The 26094-nt window shown below is 32.0% G+C and overlaps 1 protein-coding gene across 1 annotated transcript; it reads left to right on the top strand.

Moving 5' to 3' along the window:
• Window positions 1-672: 672 nt before the first annotated feature.
• On the top strand, window positions 673-25532 carry LOC129226861 (DNA-directed RNA polymerase III subunit RPC4-like). Its single transcript, XM_054861491.1, has 5 exons — window positions 673-768; window positions 10290-10443; window positions 12066-12194; window positions 23913-24040; window positions 24762-25532. Exons 1-5 carry the CDS (start codon window positions 673-675, stop codon window positions 25005-25007), a joined length of 753 nt encoding a protein of 250 aa, XP_054717466.1. The 3' UTR covers window positions 25008-25532.
• The last annotated feature ends 562 nt before the right edge of the window (window positions 25533-26094 follow it).

Below are 26094 nucleotides of genomic sequence, written 5' to 3'. Positions count from 1 at the left end.
TGTTTGAAAAATTAAAACTGTTGGAAGCACTAGCGACAGTAACATTTTTATTACTGTTGGTGTTTCCAATGTGATTTCGATATTTTATTTTAAGATGATTTCTTGGAAGCACATAACTGTAATATTTTTTAGAGTGAATGAAATACTTTCAGAAGAGGAGAGAAAACTTCTTTTAATTAAATACCTAACAAAATATTTTCATTTTTTTAAACCTATTAATTTAATTTGAAAATGTTGGAACTCTAATATTCAAGTCAAAAGCTTAGTTAAATTACAAGTAAATAAAAAACATTGTCTTTTTGTATTTTACTAACAGTACCCGCACATGGTACCCTAGCAGTGCCATGACATGATTCTTGACCGATATTTTCTCCCAATGATAAGAATGATAATAGGGAAGTTGCAACCTATTAAATATTTCTATTTTGACTATTACATATTGTTAACAGACCCTCAAAACCCCGAAATTCACCGACGCCGTATTTTAAAACACAACAACTGATTTTTAATGAATTTTCAAAAATCGCACGCTCAAAAAAGCTCGCCTTGAGGTGATGTCACATGCAGTAGGAAAACTCACTCCGAGGGAGGTTCCTTGTTAAGGCTACGAGCACAGAGCATGCTCCGCATTTAAAAGCCTTGAAATCTATTAATTAATCCGTTAAATACACAATGGAGGCTGGATTCGTGAGAGAACAGTCCAATAATCTTCCTGAAGCAACTTCAATGATGATATTTGACTTTTTCTGGGAGAACGAGAGATTCAAAGTTTAAGAAACACGAGGAGTTAAACGAACAACGTTACTTGCAAGCGGGGTATGTGGTAACCCTTGGTTTTTGCTTGAAAGTTTTTCGCTTTATTGGCTGTTTAAAAATTTTAATTATTTTTTTAAATTTTGATAAATTTCTCTTTCTTTCTTTTGTTCTTTTCTGTTCCTTTTCTCTTTTATTATTTTCTAAGGTTAAAATTCCATTTAATTATATTCCTTTTTAAAATTTTGTGTTTTAACTTAGCAAAAAAAAAAAAAGGAAAATATTTTTTATAGTTTCGATATAAAAAGTGCTTTAATTTATTTTTGAACGAAAGAAAGGTTTACAGAAATGTATTTTGCAGCTAAACTGAAAATGTATTTTTAAAGTATCACTTAGTATTAGTTAAAGTTTCAAGATATTTTTTCATATTTATAAAGAAAGTATTAATAATGTTATCATTATGATAAAATGCAAATAGTAATGTTTTTACCCCTTTCTATTTAAATTTAATGCATGGAATTTCAGTTCCTTTGCATTTTTTTAAATGTCTTATATTCTTATTCAATATGTATTTTTAAAAATATTATGAATTTTTTTAAATCTTTTTCACCATAAGACCCAATAATGAGCAAGCCGGGGGGGGGGGGGGGGAGGGGGGGGAGCACTGGCCCTGCTCTTTTTTTTTTTTTTTTCAAATTATTTCTCAGATGATAATTAGCAGTTACTATTTATTTTTGACATGTATTAATTTTTTGAAAGGGGGGGTGGCGGGGGTGATTTTTTTCGGACGCGAAGTTTGTATGCACCAATTAATGACGCTACAAAATCGTGTCCAAAACTTATAATTTTTCTTTCTTTTTACAGTCTAAATAAATAAATAAATGAAGGATTACAGATAATGCTCATATTAAAATAAATTACAAAATATTACTTTTGTGCTTAGTAATGTTCCAAACATTTGTTTCAAAATAAAAAATAAAACCTTTTTGTAATAGATGATTAAAAAAACTAAATTTTTTTTTCAAAATAAACTGTTACTTGTCCAACTGAGAGGGTTGCCACTGAATTCTTCTGCTAAAAATAGTTGCTTTAGTAGCCTGTAATATGAAAAAGTCTCTAAATAGTCTATGTAATATGAAAAAGTCTCTAAATAGTCTATGTAATATGAAAAAGTCTCTAATAAAATTTTACTGACATTCATTCAGAATGCAAACAATAGTTAGTAAAAATAGTAGCAGCGGAAACAAACTTTTAGAAAGAAACCACAATCTTAAAAAACAAAACTTTTCGTTTAAAAATATGAAAATCACAAATTTTTAATCGTGAATATGTTTATTATATTAAATTTTTCTAGTTTTTAAAGCGCTTATTTCAAAAAAAAAAAAAAAAAAAAAAAAAAAACAAGGAAAGAAAGAAAAAAGAAAGCAGTAAAATGTTCCTGTTTTTTATTTTATTTTTGACCCTGGAAACTGAGAGGTGAATTTGTAAGCAAATTTTCAACTCTTTTGCTGTAAGGGAAAAAGAGAAGAGTTTTATGTATTTTAATTGCTTTTTCACTACAGAAATCTCCGTGTTTTACAACTGATGGCAAAATAGCGTTTTTTAGCAATATTTTGGGTGAAATAGTAGCCATAGTCACCTTTGCTTCAAAATAGTAGCTTTAGTCGCCATTGGCAGAAAAGTATTGCAAATTTAATCTTAAATTATTCATTGTGTCTGCTAAATTTGTTATTAAATATTTCGCCCCCCCCTCCCCTGTAGGGACCCGTGGGTGAGCAAAACTATGCTAAGATAAAGGTTGGCAGCTCTGCAATAGTATATCACTTTTTCTTAAGATTAGTTCGTGGAACGCTACCAAAACGTTTTCCGGGATTTCTCCTCGAACTTGAAGTGCATTGGGAAACAAAACAATACTTGTAAGTACCAGTGCTTGCCATCTTTAATCATAGAAAGAAAGGCAACTTAAAGTCAAAAATCGCAGACGAAGAAAGTCGCTCCTCCTAGACGCGCTATTGTTAAAACTCTTTCCGCCTTTTCTGTAGATTATCACCAAACTGCCAAGTGCGTCTTATTAAATTAAGCCAACTGCACTTCAATCGATTTCTCCTTGTCAGCTAAAGCCAAGTCCTCCGCGAGGAAGAGTGGATGACCTCACTTGCTGTGCCATTTGACGTCACATGCGTTTGAACTTTAAAAATTATTTAAAAAAAAACTATTTATCATACCGCAAAATTTTTTTCACTGATGATGTTTATGCATGTTATTCTATCATATAAAAATAAAATTGAAAAATTGAAAACTTCCCTATTCAGAAACAGCGCAGCCGAAATTCTATGGATGGTTAAGTCAGTAATGAATAAAAACAAATGGCAATCCAAATCAAACCAACAATAAATTGTTATAATAGGAGGTCAAAACTAAGCTATGAGAGTTTTTTTACAAGTTTCTGCCCAATGAAGCCTGATGTCTGATCAATAAACTTGTTAAGGCTGAAAATTTAGTGAAGAATGTCTGATCTCTCTTGTTGGGAAGTTCTGACAGAACAGAAAAGCTGCTATTACTTGTGATTGGAGTATCAAGAAATATTCTATGTTTCAAAAGGGTTAAACCCCTTTCTAGCATTTACAGGTCAAGCAATCAAATCTAGATGACTTATGTCTTATTTGAAGAGTACATAGGGATGTCAGACAAGTTGTTACCCTCGAAAATTCAACAGGTTGACTCTTGTAAATCGGTTCTCAGCTCATTGTAAATTAATAAAACACGATATCAATTTCATTATGCCTTGCTCCCAACAAAATTATTATGTTACAGCCCACTGGATAAGTTTAATAGGAAAATGTGTATTCTGATGAAAGTGACATAATATGCTCAGTGACGTAGCTAGGATGGGGGAGGGAAGGTCCGCCCTCCGGGCGGCACTATTTTGGAAGCGGCCATTTGACACGTTTGATGTGGAAGAAAAAGCCATTCAACTTATTCTCGCAATAAAGAAATCATGCTTTTAATTGGTTACTAGAAGTAAGAAAAAAAAGGGCTTCAAAGTGTAAGCAAGCTTTTTGTTGTGGTAATAAAATTATTTTAATAAAAAACATGAGTTTTTCTTATAGACATATCGGCATTATTGCTTGTTTTTCTATCCCTTTATAGGCTGTAGTGATCAGAGGAAGAATTTTAGTAAAATTCAGGGTTTATTTTTTTTTTTTTTTGTAGAGCAGAGAGTTTTTCAAAGTGATCTTACGGGTCTAGCCAGTTAAGAAGGTTGACTATAGGCAAAGGAGGAAACAATGAAACTTGATAAATTTTCTTCAGAAGCTGAAGATAGCAATGGATTTTTAGCAACTTTTTTGGAAAATTCCTTTTTGAAAAAATCAGACTATTTCTTCTGTAAAGGGAAGACAAAAGTAAGTGGAGAAGGGCTTTAAATGGTCAGCAATTTATTGCTCATCCCTCTGGTCCAAAATTTGCTTTAGCAATTGCTTCGATTGGTCATTCATTACTGAATTTTCATTAAAAATGATAGTTTATGTTTATTTTAAAAAATCACTTATTCACAGCTCTAATAAACAATAAGTTTCATATTTAAACATACATTTAAACAAAAGTTATTTAATCAGTAAAATGCCTGGGTAGGCCTTTCCAATTTACAAGTAATGTTTTTTGATCCACAACTTTGGCATGGCAATCGAAGGTATTGGCAGGCTTGCCAGATTTAAGAACAGTAAATATGGGACAGGCTTCTAGAAGTGAAAGCAGGGGGGGGATATGTTTTAAGGTTGAGAAGGTTGAGGGCAATCACTGGATATGATGTATTTTTAAGGGGTGCTCTCCGTCGTAGAACGTTTCTTCATGAAAAATCTGAAGAATTCAATCGTATCAAAGCATTAAACTTTACAAAATGTCACCGATCAAAGTATAAAAATCGCTTTCATTGCGATTACAGACGCATGCGCAATGTTATATTTCCAACATTTAGTCAATGAGCAAAGAGGAAGTTATCATTGGTCTGCCGCTCATACCAAAACAAAAACCAAATTGAAACGAAAATAATTTTTGCGTTTACTGCCGCGTAATTTTCTTTTTGCTCTTTTTTTTCACATTTTTTGCTTTACTTAATTTTTTTCCCCATAAAAAAATGCCTCGTTTTGTAAAATATTGTAATAAGCTAGAATACGGGACTTTAGCCGTCACATATGAAAGTTTCCCGGGACAATTTTTCAAAATACGGGACTGTCCCTTGAAATCCGGGACTTCTGGCAACCCTGAGTATAGGACCCCTTTTATCTGTCTTAATCGTTTTTCAAAACATCAATTTCAGAAAACTTTTATCACCAATAATCTTCAATTTCGTTTTTATAAATTTATGAGGGAACAGGGTTCGTACGCTCCTGGAAAACCTGGAATTGTCAGGGAAAATGAAACAGTTAAAAATGTCAGGGAATTTTCCAAATTTGCCCCTCAAATTTTTTTTTTCCAATTTTTTCCCAGGAAATTTTGTTTTATGAGATCTAATATTTCTTTTTATCTATTTTTCCTAAATTGTAAAAATTTTGAGGCAAAATGAAACTGGCAATTAAAAAAGTGGCGACCCAAAAAAACTTTCGCAGCCGCCATTTTTGACCCTCAATAGTTCTCAAGAAAATAATTCCTCGGGTGAATAAGAATTATGCACAAACTCAACAGGGAAGAGGACAATTTACTGCTTCGAAAGCACAAGTCTGAAAATGGGGGTTGGGGGAGGGGATCTGGGAAAATCTTTTTTTTTTAAATCGTAAAGTCTTTTAAGTTACTTGTGAAACATAGTCACTCACAAGATAGAAGTAGACACGATCCGTAAATGCCAAAGTTTCCAAAAGAAAAGCATAATTGGATGTTTTCTTTAACTGCAAATTAACGAAAGTATCACAAAATGTTCTGAAAATTGTTTTATTATTATTATTTTAAATAATTTTCTTGAGAAATGAAAAATTTTGTTCTTAAAACTTAATTTTATCTTCATTTCATTGGATGCAATTTGTGCTAAAAACTTTTCAACTGAATTGTAGTTTCATGAAGATTTATTATTTTTAAATTGTTTTCATGCTATAAATTAAAAAAATTACTTCTTATTTTTGGATGCAGCCGCCATATTTGGTCATTCCCAAATAGAAGTACACAAGACTTTTTAAGTGCCGAAGTTCACGAAACAGGCATTGGATGTTTTCTGCAATGCAAACTATTGAAAACAACGCAAAATGTGCCTTTTTTTTCGGATAATTCACAATTATTTTTTTGAAAAATGCGAAAATTTATCTTCAGAACATTTTTTTTTATTCTAATTGTTTTAGACCCTTATGTGCTAAAAACTGACTATTTTGACTTAACTAGATTTTTAAGGATTATTAATTATTTATAACTACTTTTATGCTACAAATTCAAAAATCTACTTATTATCTAAAATGTTTCACTTAGTCGCCATATTTGGTCGTTTGCATGATGGAAGTAGATGTAAACTTCCAAAAACAGAATTGGATGTTTATCTCTATGAACTATTGAAAGTATCATAAAATGTGCAACAAATCATGAATTTTTAAAAATTAATTATTTTCTAGAAAAGAAAAATTTTAATGGAAGCATTCTTTAATAAGCAAACGAGAAAAAAACGATTATTGGCATTGTCCTATAATCGGCGGATGTTGATTTTTTTTATTATGCATTTTCTGGTATGGCGATCGATGCAACAAGTTAATCATATTTATACTGAAAAATAGCTTTGTATTTTGCTCAATATGTTTTGTGTTACATACTAAAAAGAAAATAAAAAGGAGTATTGTGAACCAAAAGACCAAAAGCGAATGCTAAAAGATTGCTGCTCCACTACAGCAAAACGCTAATATTACTCTTGACACATGACATCGAGAAAACGCTAAAATAAGTTGGAAGCACTTTGTTTTCAACAATTAGTAAATCAATTAAAACAATTTTGAACACAGGGTTGCCACGCACCGGGAAAACCTGGAATTGTCAGGGAAAATGACAATGGCCGAAAATCAGGGAAATGTCAGGGAAAATGAAAAATTGCATATTTCCGATCGTTCTTAGCGCAGCCCGCGGTCTATGAGGTCAAAAAAAAAAAAAAAAACTTTCAGCCTTGTTTTTTTCCCTGCCATTCCTTTCCCATTCGTTGTTTTGTCATTCTCCCTCTTTCTTCTTCCCCCTGCAGTTCTTTTTTATCAACTCTCTGCCATTGGCGCATGCGCCATTGCAGTTGGCAGCAGACATGCGCAGAAGGTACTTCTTTTCTTCCTCGTTTGAGCGGGCTCTGTTTAAACGCTGCTTGTTTACGTCAGCAGTTCTGAAGTTGTTATGATGCACAGCACATTGTTTTGTCTGCGAGTGCAACTGAAGTTTTTAATGAGCTGCAATAATCTTTTCTTATTTTATATTTTTTCTTTAAATTAATAAACGAAATCGTATTATTCTAAACAATTTTGTTTTGTAAATTTAGTTCATTAGACAATTTTAAACTTAGAAAGTTTCTTTTTTACTGAAGTATCGCTAATCTTTTAGTATTTTGGTAGTGATTTTTAAAGACTTCCAATGCGCTTCTTTCTTTCAAAATAAAAGTAATCCGATTAAAAAAAAAAACTGCACATCAGAGAAGTTTCTGATCAATGCACAAAATTTAACTTTATGACAGGGTGCCCACAGGAGTGATTATGTCGCAAGTTGCGCCATCAAAATTTCTGTGGGGGGATTTTTTAATTATTTATTTTACTTTATTTTTATTCAAATTATTTACTCATATTATTTTACTTTATTATTTTCATCTGTGTGTGTGTATTTTATTGGGGAGTGAGCACACTTTTCTTTCAAAAAAATAATATTTAAAAATAAATAAATAGGTAAAAAAAATAAATAAATAAAAAGAGTGTTAAAAATTAAAAAAAAAGCTCAAGGCGTTCAGAAATATTGGGGGGGGGGGGAGCACCCCTGTTTTATGAGCAACAAACAGGGGAAATATGTGAAGCTAAAAGATGCATGATTTTTTTACAGACCAAAGTCTAAAAGCGCTTTGAGTTCAATGGATTGGAGGGGTGGAAGGCAATAATTGAAAAAGTTTAGGTTTCATAAGTTTTTAGTTATCTACACGAGGTATATGCATATTCATTGCAATAAAATAATTACTTACATAAAAAAAACAGCTGGGGAAATTAAATGTTTCTAAATTGGTTACTTTCTCTATGCTAGAGCTAATGTTAAATTAAGGGGTCATTGAGCACCCTCTTAAAATTTGAGTAAGAAGCTAAAACTTTTACAGCGCGATACTAATAGTAAGTTTAAAAAAGATAAGGGGTGTCTTGGACTCGAGCTGAGAGGAAAAAAAAAGAACCACCCTTAGTACATATTTTTGATTATTTCAGCTTGAGTAAATTAAATTTGGTAACCATTGTTTGTAAAGTTTGAAAATGAGGTAAGTTTTATCAAAATTTGAGATGCATATATTAATGTTGCAAAATGAAGGTGGAGATCGATAACCTGGAATTTTTCTCAAAACCACCTGGAAAACCTGGAAATGTCAGGGAATTTCATTCTTGAACTTCCGTGGCAACCCTGTGAACAAAGTGTTTAAAAAAAACTTAAAATTTGTGAAAGAAATTTTTTTTTTTAAATCTAAGGAGAAAAGTTTCAGTTCTTCCCCATTGCTACTTTAAACAATTTTAATTATTTTGAAAATATTGCTATTTAAACTTAATTTTGAATGGAGCGAGTAACCTGGAATTTTTTAAAAAACAACCTGGAAAAGTCAGGGAATTTTTTTTAACCACAAGTGTATGAACCCTGGGGAAACCATTGAACCATTTTTCTTAAAAATAGTCGATGTAAAATGGACTTCAATTTCAAGAATCATTTCAAGAGGGAAACCTCCTTCGTCCTCTTTTTCTGCTAATGTTATCAAACAAAATCTAAGCTACGCTTTGAGGACGTCATTTTCTAAAACTTTCCAGTGAGAAGATGTCTGACTATCGATCATTTTTTATATGATTCGGCCATCACCTTATGTCACCAAAGATAACCTAGAATTGCATTTTTTAGACTTCAGTATTGAACAACTTCTGAAGGAAGTCCCCAAACCTTCGCCAATCTTTTCACTTTTTTCTTTTTTTTTCTTCACTTTTCACTCCAGGTTCCCCAGTACCTTCCACTGTTTGTGGTTTAACGAGTTAGATGGGACTCTGAAGACAGCTCTGATTTTTTTATCCAGACCAGGAGCCAAACAATCCCTGGTCCAGCAGCCCCAGAGGTATTGTTTCACTTGGAGAATTGATCACAATATATTTAATGTCCCCTAGTCACCATTAATGAAGATGATGGATTTTCGACCAGCTGGGATCAAACCCGAGACACTCTGGTCACAAGTCCGATGCCTTACCGATCAGGACACCACGGCCCCTTCTCATTCTCTCAACGTTATCAAAGATAGCCTAAAATTGATTTACTTTTTGAAAATATTTCGGGAGGAAATCCCAATTCTCTTCTTCCCCTAACGCCAACAAAGACTGCCTCCATGTGTTCATCACGATTAAGTAACCTTTTCCGGAAGTGCTCCCTCAAACTTTCTCCATCTTAACGTCTACAAAAGATAGCCTAAAATCATGATTTTCACCCTTCAATTTTGAAAAATTTTCTTTTTCACAGGTCGAGAAGTCCCCAACCCTTAACACCATCAAAGAAAGCCTAAAACTGAATTTAATTTCGAAAAAAAACCAGGGACGGAATTCCAACTCTTCTTTTTTTTTTCAATCACTACTAAAAATTACGTGAAATTTTGATTTGAGACTTAAATTTTGAAATGTTCAATGGCTTTATGGACTGAAATTAAGTTTTTCGTTTTATTTTAAGTACTTTTCACTGTTTAATTAGCTTTTATGTAACAAAAGGGCGGCAAATATGAGAGCACCCTGGGTGGCAAAAACTAGCTACGCTACTGAACATGCTAGTGTGATACGTTGGTTGTCATAAGGATAATTTTGTAAAGCTGAATCAATGACTCAGGGTGAAAAAACAAACTATTTTAGTCCTTACAGATTTTGGGTGTGTGGGACGAACTTCTAAACCAATGTCAAAAGCAAAAATGAACAATAGCAATTAAAAAGTTAGTTGTTTATAAACTTACTAAATAATTCAGGACTGAACTCAAGCAAGCATAGAATTGCAGGTGAAGAACTTTTTAAACTTTACAAATTTCCAAAATTATATAAGTTTAGAAAGCTTTCCTGAATTCAGATCAGCAATGTGAAAGCATTTTTGAAAAGCTATTTTTCATCATAAACTTGTTTAATACTTGTTAGCTATGAAATTCTTCCTGTTTTGCAGGTTGAGTGTTTATCACTTTAAATTCTGTTTAAAGTGGTTAGTCCCTGTATAATAAAAGCATGCTAATTTTTATTTCCATACATGATTAAATAATGTGGGAGATAAGAGAGATTTTGTAAGTTATAAAATTTTATTTTGTTAAATATTTTTCTTAATCAAGCATTATTGCTTCATTTTAGTTTATTGATGATCCCGATGAAGTGGAAGATAAACTTAAGCCTGTTATCTTCCCAAATGAAATAAAATATGAAGATAGTTTAAGAAAAAAAGAAGAAATAAAAGGAGATTTTCAGAAATCTGTCAAGCCAACTTTTGATCCTGATGTTGCTAAAAGTAAGTTCATGAAATCGTATTTTCTAAATAATCAGATTTTGTGATTTACATTAAAAATTCCCAGAAAAAATGTTGGAAATTGCCTGGTAGATAAAAATTTTCATGGCAAATTTCATTTTTGTACTGCACATGCATTATGGGTAAAATATTTTTACCAGCTCTTTTTATTTAAAAAATTCAAATCATTACTGTTAAACTAAAAGTCACCAAATCTACAAAAGCATTAGACCAATTACTACAGTGAAGTAGAATTTCTATTTAACTACAGAAATATAGTAGGCCCTCGTTTTAAGCGGGGTTAGGTTCCACCGAAATGCCGCGTAAATCGAAACCATATAAATTGAGACTTAGTACAGTACTAGTGTTAAAATAGGGATTTGGTTCCGTAGATAACAAAATACTTCATTCTAGCGATGACTAATTGTATAATAAGTTTAATGTGTACTTATATTGACTTCTATGCACAAAATGCATCAAGAAAACATAAATTAATTTCGTATCCTGTTTATAAAGAGGAGCTGACTATGATAGTCTTTTGGCAGTCATTAAGAATTTTTCTCTGTAATTCTTTTAATATCATGCAAGTTATGTGGTATTGTTGTTCAGCCAATTCAGTTTAGAGGTAACAGTTTTGAAACCAAAGGAAAGTTATGTACTGAGTTTGAAATATATGTCTGAAATGAATGTGGCTTAAATTTTAAAATACAACATGGTTGTGTATTTGAAATATTTATCATCGGGAGACTACAATAATTGAAAGTGTAGCTTGTGTTTTTTTTTTTTTTTTTGTTTCTTTCTTTGTTTTGTTTTAAGTTGTGTTTTATAGATTGACATAATTTAAAAAGAAATAAATGTATAATTTCAAGAATGATTGTTTTATTTTCCAGACATAAAATGCATTTATTAATATTGAGCATTGACGCTTTCCTTTTTTTTTAATTGTTTTCGTTACATATTTTCGGTTCACAATATAAAAAGCTTTAAGTTTATTTAGAGCTAAAATTTCACTACTTAACTCAAATATTTTTCTTACAAATGTACACATTTTTTTAACCAACCAACTACCTTGCTCTGAGAACAAATCAAAAATTATGGAAAGGTAATATTTCATTAGTTACAAAATAGCCCACACAAAAATGATGGCAAAGTTTCGGTTCTTCACTGGCTATGACTCCAGCAAAACACCTGCACTGTTTTCCTATTGTTTCAAGTTCTTTCCACAGTCTTTGTGATCTGGGACAGATCACAAATGCTGACCATCTCGTCATTTGCTTTGTTCTATCCAAACGCTCTCTTGTGACGTACTTTTTCTATTTTTCATATAATTGTTTGTTTGTTCATTTTCTAATTCCAGTCCGTCTACTGTATCTGTAGCTGTCTTAAAATCTTGCCATTAGAACTTTTTTTAAAAAAATGTACATTTTTTGTAGCATTTTCCTTTGCCTGAGCTTGAACTGGTGCAATTTAGTTAATTATTCATTTGAAAAATTGCATTTGTAATGTAGGTATGTAATAATATGCTGCAGGTTGAGCCAAACGAATTGTAAATGTTTCTGTCTTAAATGTTTAGTTCTATTCATGTAACTTTTTAGTATATATGATAATGAAAAACTTTGTTTTAGACATGGGCTTTGATGTTGAAAAGGTGGCTAAATTTATTAAAAAAGAGAAAGGTATGGAAGAAGTAAAAGAAACCTTAGAGTCCTTTGCACAGCTTCCTGATGAGGAGATTTTTAAACGTTTAAATTTATGTGAGTATGAGTTTACTGTGTTGATAACGTAAGTTTAGTGGAATTTTGTTTCAATAAATTTCCGAGACCTCCAAAATAAAAAGAAACAAAAAAGTATAAAGTAAAGCCTTATTTATCCGGACTAACTGGGACCAAAGGAAATCCATATAAAAAAAATCCAGTTCCTGTGTATTATGGAAAATAAGCAAAGCCAATCCTTAGTGCCATTTCACAGTATATTGTCCAGAGTCTGCAACATGACCCTTTTTTACCATAACTATTTAATTTACTGTTTGATTAACACAAAATTGTACTCTGAGTTAATCCTACCAGGCCCGGCTCCTGGGGTAGGCAACCTAGACACTCGCCTAGCGCGGCAGATTTTAGGGGCGGCAAATTTTGAACTTGAATTTTTTTAAGTACAGTTGACTCTCGCTAACTCGAAATTAAAGGAAAGTCATAAAAAAATTGGAGTTATCAAAAATTTGAGTTATCGAAAATCTTACAAAAAATCATTCCATTTAATATAAGTACTATGTACCTCAAATAAAATCGATTACAAAATAAGAACATAACGTACTTTATTTAAAATAACTGTCAAGAAGAATTAAACGGGTATTCTTTTTTCTTTCCATGTGAATTGTACTTTCCAGATGGGAAATAGCTCTTTTAGAATCGAAGACAATGATCTCTTCCATTCTTCACAGACTTCTTGGCTTACACTGCTACTTTCCCTACAAATTCTGTAAAATGTAATGTTGTTTTTCTTAAAATTTTCAAACCAACCGTTGCTCGCTTTGAAATCTGTAAAGCCGAGTTGCTTACCGAAATCCTCTGCTTTTTCTCTCAATAGGTTTCCACCAAGTGGAATGTTCTAGGTCCAACACTGCGTTATCCATTTTATCAAGCTTTTTTCAACTTCTGAATATTCCCCAATCTTCATTTTTTTTCGATCCCCTTGATTATTATCAAAGTTTTTAAGAATAGTCTGTTTGTTTTTGAGAATGGTTGAGAGTGTGCTGCTCAGAACGCCAAACTCCTTCGCGATATCAAGCTTTTTCTTTCCCAGTTTTTCAACCGCATCAATCACCTTGTTTATCTCTGCAATAGAAAATGTAGTGCATTTTTGTTTTGCAGCCATAATTCGATGAAAAATAAACCTTAGCTTCTTCGCAGCACTAATAAGTAAAGTAGGAAGATGAAGTAAGTCCATTGCTGACAGAAAACAGCAGCAGAAACACGTCTCCCCTCCCACACAACTGAAAATTACAAACAAAAGAGAGAGCCCAAGGACACGTTATTCTTCTTAAGAGTGTGTAAACGGGGGAGATAACAAAGTAAAAGGCACACATATATTCGTTTGAAAATTGAGTTTTGAGAGATTGAAATTTTTTTGAGTGAATGGGAAAAAAAATTGAGTTATCGAGAATATGGGAAAAAATACTTTGAGTTAAAGAGATAAAACTTCATTAAAAAAGCATTAAAGGTGCAGGGAAATACTTTTTTTCGAGTTATCGAAGTTTCAGTTATCCCGAGTTGACTGTATAAATATCTCTTTCAGAGCCATAAGGTTCACTGCTTCGATGCTTTAAAAAGAATAATAATAATAATAATTTAGGCTAATAGAGTGTGCACCAGTGCTTGGACAGAAATTGAAATTAATTGTAGAGGCGGCAAATTGCATTATTTAAAAGTCTTTTTAAAATATTAATATCTGTTTCAGTGCCATAAGATGAATTACCATTTAAGATGATTGCCATTTTTTAACATTAAGACTTTAATATTAAAAAAGAAATTTTAAAGTGTGTACCAGTGCTTGGATGTGAAAAATTCAGTTTGGAATTTAACTAGAAATGCACAAAATTTTAAGCACTTAACTAGTATTTTTATCTTATTAATATATTATTATTTCATATTATTATTATTATTCAATGGAGGGGGGGGGGTGGTACTTGTCAATATCATCTAGGGCGACAGTACTACTATAGCCGGCCCTGAATTCTACTAACATATAAACTCAAAATAAAACTATGCTAATCAAACTTTAAATTAAACTAACTGCGTGCCCAGCGTTGCACGGGCTACCTAAAAAATGAGAGAGATGTTCAGTTGTGATTTTTTGTATTACTCTGACATCAGTTTCTTAAGAGTTAAAGAATAAATAAATACACATAATGCAAGGTTTGCAAAACACCAGTAGAGCATATTTTTGGCAAAAATCTCATAAATGTTGATCATAGTTATCAATGATACAAGTTATGAGTATTTTCAGTTAGCACAAAAGATGAAAATATATGCATTATGAACTATAATCTGTGCTCACGTTAAACTGAATTACATCCGATAGTCTATATCTGAAATATTTATGTACAATTTCAATCAGCTTTTTATATAAAATGACCCATACTGTTTGGTTGATTGCATGAAACTAAAACACCAAGACTTAATAAATACCAATAAGCATTAATTTAATACCAAGTCATCAGATTCCAGTTAAGCTTTAGTTATAATCCTTAAAAACAATATTTTTTGTTCAACTCTGTTTCACTTAAAGAAATCCAAACAATCTTAATTTAACGTGTTCTTTTAACAATACAAAATGTATTTCAAAAGTAAAAACAAGAAGGAAAAAGAGAGACATTACAATTCGAAAACTCACCCATGTGACCGGAAAAAGTCAAACAAAATAAACATAATTAGTCATACATCCTAAATTTTTCCAAAATATGAGGCCGGTCAATGATAAACTTACGCTCAAATAAACAACAGTCAAATAAACATAGTTAAAGAAACAACTTTCATATGCTGAAAAGAGTAAATGAACGTTGGGCTGTAAAAAATAAAAAAAGAATGGACGATAAAACAAAGGCTATGTCCGAATTGGAGCAACCAATTTTAAGCTAATTTAAAATGAAATTCTAGATGGAAACATTGTTTTAAGATTTGGACAGCAGCTTAAAAAATCTCTTTTAAAATAAATATTAGAATTTTATTTGCTGACCCATATGCAAAATGGCAACAGGAAAGAAATAAATATTCCTGAATAATTTAATGTTAATTAACGTTTTAATAATTACCTCCGCTAATTAAAGTCGTTCAATTCCGAGATTGGTCCTATTGTTTTCTTTGGAGAATTTCGAATTGATCGGTATCTCGTTCAACTTTCGATTTGCAGTGGTTCTCGAGAAGATCGATGTTCATATGGACAGACAGATGGACATGAACAGATTTTAATAGTATGGATAATTATGGCAAAAAAAAAGTCATGTTGCAAGCTAAATTTTGTCAAAATACTGTGAAATTGACCCTTAACTAAGCACACGTACCTTTTATTACAGTATAAAACAACTCTTTGCAACAAAATTATGTAAGATTGTTTCACACAATCAACTCTTATTCATTTATGTTATTCAATCAAACACTTCATTTATAGTTCAACTCCTGTGGTCAGGGACTGACGTTCCAGCTGCGCCATTATGCTTATTAGATTGCTATAATTTATTTCGTAATCACTGCAGAAGCTATTCATTTAATTAAAATGAAAAGCAAATGTTTGACACACTGATAGTTCAGCTACCATAATTTCAAACTATTATTTGCGTGAATATAGAATATATTAAAATCCTTACAAATTTGATCCAGATAAATGGCAGCAGGATAAACAAGGTTCTACTGTGCTCTTTATTTTAAAAAATATAAAAAAGAATTACCGATTTAAAAATCACTATCAATTAAAGGATTGATGTAAAAAAGTCTTAAAATTTATTTAAAAAAAAAACAGAATATCACAAATGAGTTCAATTAATCACAAATCACCCTTTTTAAATTCATTTAAATCTGTGAAAATGTTTCGAATGTCTTAACAGCCTAAGTTTAGATATTTTGTTGTCTTTTATGTGATTTCAGAAAATTTTGTTAATTTGAACAAAATCATAAAAACGAAATCTCATTGTCGGAACATTAAAAGGAAATTTAATGATTCAAAAATAACTTTATATAATAACATTAATAATAATCTACTCAAATTTATATTTTAAATACAACACCTCAAAAAAAGTTCAATTGATCACAAATCACCAAATCACCGTAACAGCAGTAAATGATTTTACGACATTTAAGTTTCATCATAGCATAGGAGGATGCCTATAAAAAGAAAGTTAATTTTTAAAAGGATGTGAACATTCGAATCTGAAATAATCTGGGTCTGCTAATTCTATTTTCTCTTTACTTCAAAGTGATTTTCGTAACCCTTTTTTTTACTATCATACACTAATCTTATATGTTCAGTTTTGCATTTCGATTTAGGTTTTTTAGCAATTGCATGTGGCTAACCTTAAAAAGGCAGGACTGCGGAGTCAGAAAAAAATGATCAACTCTGACTCCAGATTTTTTATTGATTTATTTTTGCAACCCCCCCCCTCATGGGAAAGGGGGAAAAACCGCGAAACATAGATTGAAATATTAGTTCCTTTTTATGAAATTTTTGCGTTGTATTTTATTGTAAACCTAACATGTATACAACATTAGAAATTCAATTAGAAAATCAAATTATCCAATATTTGCGATTTCTAAAGTGAGAAAATTAAAAATCCCATTTTTATTAAAATTGAATAGGATTAATTTGCTTCCCTTCAATGTTTAACAAATAGATGTTGATCAAATCCTCTGCTTTCAATTTTTGAGAGCTGTAACTTGAGAGATTTTTTTTTTTTTGAGCAATCACGATTGATTATTGCTTTCATTTGACTGTTTTTGGCGTGCCAGTGTTGGGCATCAACTAAAAAAATCAACTAAATTTGTAATTGATTGATTAGTTGACTAAAGTAATCTGACTCCCATTTAGTTCAGACTAATATTTTTTAAATTTAATTCAATTGCAGACGAAGATTATTGTTAGTTTAAACTAACTCGTTAGTTGATTAAAAAAACTATTTTAGTTCAGATTGATTTAGTTCAGATTAAATTAATCAAATTGAATTTAGTCAGATTAAAAGTAATCAGATTAAAAGTAATCAAATTAATTTGATTAAATTTTTAATTCAGATTAAATTTGTAAAATATAAATGTCACATGAACAGAGGCACATTTGTATTTCTACGTGTATGTACATATTTATGCAAGCATACACGAGTTAATACGTGTATATACGACTATATGCGTGACAATACGTATATAAACGTGTTATCCCGCGTATGTTCGTGTACGGAGGTATATATGAATTTTTAAGTGAATATACATATTTATGTGTGCATATACGAGTAAATACGTGTATAGACGAGTATGTAGGTGTATACAAGAGAATATGCATATGGATACGTGTAACCCCGAGTATACTCGTGTACAGAGGTAAATTTGCTTATACACATACTTTATACAATTGTATACTTTATTGCTCATACAATTGTGTATACACATACTTATGCGTGAACACAAGCGAAAATACGTTTATATACGTGTATACATGAGAATATGCGTATAGATACGTGTTACCCCGAGTATACTCGTGTAAAGAGGTACATTTGTATTTCGACGTGTATATACATATTCAAACATGCATATACGAGAAAGTACGTGTACATACAAGTATGTTCGTGTACACACGAGAATATGCGTATAGATATGTGTTACCCCGAGTATACTCGTATAAAAAGCTACATTTGTATTTGTACGTGTATATAGATATTTATGCGTGCATAAACGAGAAGGTACGTGTATATACAAGTATGTTCATGTACACACGAGAATATATGTAAACATACGTGTTACCCCGAGTATACTCGTGTGCAGAGGTAAATTTCTATTTAAACGTGTATGTACATACTGATGCATGCATATACGAGAAAATACGTGTATATATGAGTAAGTACGTGTACACACGACAATAGGTATATAGATACTTGTTTAACCCGAGTATACTCGTGTACGATGGCACATTTGTATTTCTACGTGTATATGCATATTTATGCGTTTATAAAAGAGTAAATACATGTATATACGAGTATGTACGTGTACACACGATAATATGCGTATAGATACGTGTTACCCCGAGTATACTCGTGTACAGTAGTAAATTTGCTTTTAATTGTGTATATACATACTTATGCGTGCACACAAGCAAAAATACGTGTATGCTCTTGTACACATGAGAAGATGTGTAAAGATAATTGTTACCCCGAGTATACTCGTGTAAAGAGGTACATTTGTATTTCTACGTGTTCATGCATATTTAAGCTTGCATATACGAGAAAGTATTTGTATATACAAGTATGTTCGTGTACACACGAGAATATGCGTATAGATGCGTGTTAACCCGAGTATACTCGTGCAGAGGAGAATTTGTATTTAAGATTGTACATACACTTTTATGCGAGTATATACGAGAAAAGACAAGTATGTACGAGTATGTTCGTGTACACAAGAGGATATGCGAATAGATACGTGTAACCCGAGTATACTCGTGTACAGAGATACATTTGTATTTGCACTTTAATACATTAAAATACAAATTTATGCTCGCATACACTTGTATATACGAGTAAAAACATGTACAAACGAGTAGTTTTGTGCATATCCGTATATATACGTGTTATCCCGAATATTCGTGTGTACTGGAAATTTTGTATTTCTACGTGTATATACCTATAAGTACGTGTAAACACAAGTAAATACGTGTATATACGAGTAGATAAGTGTAAACCCTTTTCTTTTTTTTCATTTCTACCTGTTATCCCGAGTATATTCGTGGATGGAGGTATGTGTAATTTCTAAGTGTATGTACAAATTTATTTGTGTATACACGAGTAAATACGTGATTACACGGGTATGTACGTATACAGAAAAAAATATGCGTATGGATACGTGTAAATCCGAGTATACTCGTGCACATAGGTAAATTTGTATTTAAACGTATATATATATATATATATATTTATGCATGCATATACGAGAAAATACGTGTATATTCGAGTAAGTTTGTTTACACACGAGAATAGACGTATATATTCCTTTTTAGCCCGAGTATACTCTGTACAATGGTACATTTGAATTTCTATGTGTATATGCATATTTATGTGCTTATACATAGGTAAATGCATGTATATACGATTATGTATGTGAACACACGAGAGAATATGCGTATAGATACATGCTACGCCGAGTATACTTGTGCACAGGGAAATTTGCTTTTTAAACGTGTATATACATATTTATGTGTGCATATAAGAGGATACGAGTATGTACGTGTTCACACGAGAATATGCGTGTAGATAAATGTTACACCGAGTATACTCGTGTGTAGAGGTACATTTGTATTTAAGATTGTACATACATTTTTATGCCTGCATACATGAGAAAATACAAGTACATACGGTGTAGGTTTATTTCAATCTCTCTAGCTTTAGTATAAAAGTTTAATCTGACGAAGTTTAATCTGCTTACTTTAGTTGACTAAATCAATCTGATTAAATTAGTTTGACTAAATCAATCTGATTAAATTAGTCTGAACTAAATCAATCTGAACTAAATTAGTTTTTTTTTCCTACAACTAACCAAGTTAGTTTAAACTAACGTTAATCGTCGTCTGCAATTGAAAAAATCAGATTAAATATAATCTGAACTAAATGTGAGTCAGATTACTTTAGTCGTTTGAGGATTTAGTTGATTAATGCACAACACTGGTTTAAAACGCATATTCTCGTGCGTACACGTACATAGTTGTATATACTTGTCTTTTCTCTTACATGCACGCATAAAAGTGTATGTACAATCATAAATACAAATTTTCCTCTGTGCACGAGTATACTCGGGTTAACACGAATCTATACGCATATTCTCATGTGTACACGAACATACTTGTATATACACGTACTTTCTCGTATATGCACGCTTAAATACGTATATACACGTAGAAATACAAATGTAGCTCTTTACACGAGTATACTCGGGATAACACGTATGTTTACATATATTCTCCCGTGTACATGAACATACTTGTATAAATACGTATCTTCTCTTTTATGCACGCATAAATATCTATATACACGTACAAATACAAATGTAGCTCTTTACACGAGTATACTCGGTGTAACACATATCTATACGCATATTCTAGTGTGTATACGAACATACTTGCATGTACACGTACTTTCTCGTATATGCATGCTTGAATATGTTATGTACATACACGTCCAAATACAAATGTACCTCTTTACACGAGTATACTCGGGGTAACACGTATCTATACGCATACTATCGTGTGTACTCGTACATAATCCTATATATATATATTTACTCGTTTATAAACGCATAGATATGCATACACACGTAGAAATACAAATGTGCCTTCGTACACGAGTATACTCGGGTTAAACATTTATTTGTCGTGTGTACACGTACTTACTCGTATATACACGTATTTTCTCTTATATGCATGCATCTATATGTATATACACGTTTAAATAGAAATTTACCTCTGTACACGAGTATACTCGGGGTAACACGTATGTTTACATATATTCTCGTGTGTACATGAAGGTACTTGTATATACACGTACCGTCTCCTATATGCACGCACAAATATGTATATACACGTACAAATACAAATGTACCTCTTTACACGAGTATATTCGGGGTAACAAATATCTATACGCATATTCTAGTGTGTACACGAACATACTTGTATGTACACGTACTTTCTCGTATATGCACGCTTAAATATACATGGACACGTAGAAATACAAATGTACCTCTTTACACGAGTATACTCGGGGTAAAAAGTATGCGCATATTCTCATGTGTACACGTACATACACGTATTTTCGCTTGCGTGCACGCATAAGTATGTGTTTTCACAATTAAAAGCAAATTTACCTCTGTGCACGAGTATACTCGGGGTAACACATATCTATACGCATACTATCGTGAGTACTCATACATAATCGTATATATTTATTTACTCGTTTATTAACCCATAAATATGCTTACACACGTGGAAATACAAATGTGCCTTCGTACACGAGTATACTCGGGTTAAACACTTATTTATCGTGTGTACATGTACTTACTCGTTATATACACGTATTTTCTCTTATATGCATGCATCTATATATTTATACACGTTTAAATAGAAATTTACCTCTGTACACGAGTATACTCGGGGTAACACGTATGTTTACATATATTCTCATGTGTACATGAACATACTTGTATATACACGTACCTTCTCCTGTATGCACGCACAAATATGTATATACACGTACAAATACAAATGTACCTCTTTACACGAGTATACTCGGGGTAAAAAAATATCTATACGCATATTATCGTGTGTACACGAACATACTTGTATATACACGTACTTTCTCGTATATGCACGCTTGAATATGTATATGCACGTCAAAATACAAATGTTCCTCTTTACATGATTAGACTCGGGACAAAACGTATTTATACGCATATTCTCATGTGTACACGTATATGCACGCATTTTCGCTTGTGTGCACGCATAAGTATGTGTTTTCACAATTAAAAGCAAATTTACCTCTGTACACGAGTATACTCAGGGTAACACATATCCATATTCTCGTGTACACGTAGATACTCGTATATACACATATTTACTCGTGTATGCACACATAAATATGTATATTCACTTAAAAATTCAAATATACCTCCGTACACGAACATGTGCGGGATAACACGTTTATATACATATATTTACGCACATAGTCGTATATACAGGTATTAACTCGTGTATGCTTGCGTAAATATGTACATACACGTAGAAATACAAATGTGTCTCTGTTCATGTGACATTTATATTTTACGAATTTAATCTGAATTAAAAATTTAATCAAATCAATTTGATTACTTTTAATCTGATTACTTTTAATCTGACTAAATTCAATTTGATTAATTTAATCTGAACTAAATCAATCTGAACTAAATTAGTTTTTTTAATCAACTAACGAGTTAGTTTAAACTAACGTTAATCTTCGTCTGCAATTGAATTAAATTTTTAAAATATTAGTCTGAACTAAATGGGAGTCAGATTACTTTAGTCGATTGAGGATTTAGTTGATTAATGCCCAACACTGTGGCTTGCTATCATTTTTTCCCATCGGCGCGGCGCCACCCTCTGCCAGCACCACCCGTCGTGTCGACCGGCCTCACGATGCTGCTCCTCTAGCGAAAACCGTCTCCAGGTTGCGTCCATATCCTACACACACACATACACAAACACCACCATACACACACATACCCCTACACACATACACAAACACATACACACACGCATGCATACAGACACCTACACATACACACAAATACACACAACTGCCCACACATTCATGCCTGCACACAGACACAAATACATATGCTTACACACACACACACACATACCCCGCCCCCACACACAAACACTCATGCACAGAACTACCCACACACTCATGACTACACACAGACAGAAACACACATGCCTACACACATACACATACCCCCCCCCCCCACACACACACACACATACAAACACAGACTCGTGATTGCGAAAAACATAATTTGAATTCAAGATGACAAAATTTAAATTAATTTTTCTTTTTTTTTTTTTGCCGAGTCCAAAAAAAAAAAATTTTGAGAGGGAGGCGGTACTCCCGCCCTTCCCGGGTGACGTCCATCTGGTGGGTAACACCTCAACTTAATTTCAGAGTTTCTAAAAATTGAAATACTTTAATTCTGAAAATTTTTCCAAATAATAAATCTTAAATTTCATCTTAAAAATTTCACCAAAAATATTCTATATATTGCGGGGAGAGGTCAGGTACATGTAAGTCTGGAGCAAATTTAACCCAAAGTGTGGTGGTATACTGCTTTGTATGAATAGCTTTTACTACACCTACATTTCTTGGCTCAATTTTTAATTTTATCAACAGCTCTAGAATTAACCTTAATAAGAAGAGTTTAACATAGGATTAACTACAATTATTCAGTGTTATACCAATCAATCACGTACTGATTTTATTTTGAATTTTTTAATGATAACCAAGCTTTCTAAGTCTTTCGATTAAAAAAAAAATATATATATATGTTATCGGATCTTTTGGATTTGCGCTTTTGTACCAACAATTACTTGAATTTACCAAGCACTCGCAGAAGTTTCTCGACTTGCTCAAGCGATTCATACATTCCTATAACTGACATAATACATTTTATAACTGAGATCAAAGTAAAAAATCTTTTTTTTTTTGAAAATTATTACTTTGAAAATGCTACGCAACAAAACTGTTTGCTGACAGTTGCTATCAGTTAAAGTTAAGAAATATACAAACTAGGAGTTGGCGTATGTAGCTGTTACAGAAAGCTTGATAAACAATCAAGCCTGTTTGTTGCCACAATGACAATTATTTTCTTATTAGTAGGCCTTTATGCATGTAATCAAATTACTTGGTTGTCCGTTTTTGAAAAAATGCAAGGAGAATCAGTGAATATTCAAGGAAAAAAAAAGAAACCGGAGTCGGAGTCAGCATGTTTTTGAACGACTCCTTAACCCCAAAATCTGTCGGACTCCGACTCCACAGCCCTGTAAAAAGGACTTCTCATTTGTGAGAAAACATTTACCAAGCATCAAGAACAAGCCTGGTTATGTGTTATGATTGTGAAAATGACTCAATACTTTTTTCTTCATTTGTCACATAGCTAATTTTATAAATGTGTTTCCTAAAAGTTTAGTTTTTCTGTTATTTCCAGCACAATCTGAATTAATGCTGCTCCAATTTCCCAGTTGCGTCACTGTTCCAGAAAGTAATGTAGATTTAGATAACACTCCAGGTCAAAGATCTCAACTGAATGGAGAAACTAATTTTTCTGATGAGCAAGTAAGCTTATTGATGTCATTTAAATTATCAAGAGTTAGAATACTGTTTTTTTTTTTTTTTTTTTGGAAATTTGTTAAGATTTTTTGATGCTAAAGTCACTTTAACTTTTTGATTTCACAATTTAAGTTTTTGTTTCTATTCTGGTTGAAATTGGTAAATTTGTTGAAACTATTTAGGTTAAAATTGCCTAGTTTTGTGTAGGGTTTTTTAACTGAATTAAATACCTGCCTACTTTTATTGCATTTTACTTAGTCTGGGTCAAATTCTCATTTTGTAAAAATGCAAAAAATTGTTTTCTTTCTGCACTTGTAGATCCAAAGTTTGTTGTAATGAGGTGTCTAACATTTTTAGTTTAAAATAGGCGTTCTTACAAAGATCAAATATGTTCTTAAAATTATATAAAAAGACAGTGGCCAGAAATATTTTTATTTGATCTAAAGCTTTGTTAAAAATAATTAGGTAAGTCTATGAAGTCTAATCATCTTCAAATCATCAATATTTAAAGTCGTAAAAATATACTTTTCCAACTGTTGTTGTTATTAAACTTTTTTGCTTTTATAATTGTTTTAAATTGAAGCATTTTTGTTTTCAATCTCTATGTTCTTGTGATTTTTATAAACATTTTGTAATTGAAAAATAATAGAATGCTATGTCTCTCAAAAAAAGGTTTATTTCTTTCTTTGTACATTAATATGTTCTCTCTTTTTTTTTTTTTTTGCAGAAAAAGATTTCAACATATTTATCTTCTTTGTCTGAAGGTCATATTGGCAAGCTTCAGTTACTGAAATCAGGAAAAATTAGATTGATATTGGGTGCACTAAAATTTGACTTAGATTCCATCACTCCTTTAATTTCTAAGCATGAAGTTGTATCTATTAGAACTAATACTGATGCAGGAGAAATGGTTACTCTTGGAAATATGGAGCAAAAAATAATGTTTGATCCTGATGTTGAAAGTTTTTTTTAAATAGATTTTATATAAAATAAATCATGTATATTTTGAACCACACATTTATATTTTGAATCAAATAATATTTTATCTATCACAAAATTTTAGATTATTTGAACATTGTATACATTTCAGATTCATTCTGTAAATAAATACTAATTGCTGTAAAAATGGTTTTTTGTAAAGCATACATATTTGTGACAAATATTTTTTAACATTTGGTTTTATCTACAAGGCATGACATGTATCTCAAAAGCAAAGCAGAAAAAAAGGGCATGAAATTTGTATCTGGTCCTAAATATTTTAAATTTTTCATTGAAGGTGTTTGCTATTTCTCTTAATCTTTTTTTTTTTTTTTTTTTTCCCCAACATGCACGGTAACTAGATGTTTCCCTCCCATACAACTTTAGCTATTTCATATGATCCACTCAGATTGCCTATCAGCTTTCAATTGTACAAGCATATGCCAAACAGATTGTTAATTGATCCAGAGACAACACTTTTGCCATTGTTAGGGATCATTAGTATGTCCCGATCAAACCAAAGTGGTGCCCTTATCTTGCTAAAATTTTAATGCCCCTCACATGAGAAAATTGGTTTATTTTCTATGTAGTAATTTCCAAAAGAAGGGGGGGGGGGGGGAATTCGCCCAGGTTCAGGGACTTGTAGGACCATGAATTAATCAGGCCCTGATTATTAGTCTGGAATAGCCATAACAAGGTGGCTATAAATCTTTCATAGAAGTTGAGATTTCATACTTTTAGCTAAATTTATTTAGTGCACCAGTTGTATGGTATTTGCTTTTAGATCTGCCTAAGCTCCGACTGAGATGCATAACTCGTAGCTTCTACAGAGTGTATTGTATTTGAGTTTTTGTGTTTAAAAACTCTTACTTTGCTGAAGTAAATAAAACCTGGTAATTTCTTCGGCAAAATTTTGCTATAAAATGCAACTGGCATGGACAGTCAACCAAATCTAATTGCTAATTCCTGTCATACTATTACTAAGCAATGTAGAAGTAACATTTTATGGGTTTGGGGTCAAAATGTCGCGGCCAAAATGTCGCCGTTCCAAAATGTCGCTGGGCCAAAATGTCGCCGGGCCA

The sequence above is a fragment of the Uloborus diversus genome, chromosome 7 (genome assembly GCF_026930045.1).
Source record: "Uloborus diversus isolate 005 chromosome 7, Udiv.v.3.1, whole genome shotgun sequence".
Lineage (NCBI taxonomy): Eukaryota > Metazoa > Arthropoda > Arachnida > Araneae > Uloboridae > Uloborus > Uloborus diversus.
Note: the sequence above shows the minus strand (reverse complement) of the source record. Positions and strands in the feature narration are given on the sequence as shown.

Excerpts from the sequence above, each read along its gene's own strand:
- LOC129226861 (XM_054861491.1), top strand. The coding sequence starts at position 673 with ATGGAGGCTGGATTCGTGAGAGAACAGTCCAATAATCTTCCTGAAGCA. Across the intron at positions 769-10,289 it reads GGGAGAACGAGAGATTCAAA|TTTATTGATGATCCCGATGA; the intron begins GTTTAAGAAACA and ends GCTTCATTTTAG. Across the intron at positions 12,195-23,912 it reads TTTTAAACGTTTAAATTTAT|CACAATCTGAATTAATGCTG; the intron begins GTGAGTATGAGT and ends TGTTATTTCCAG.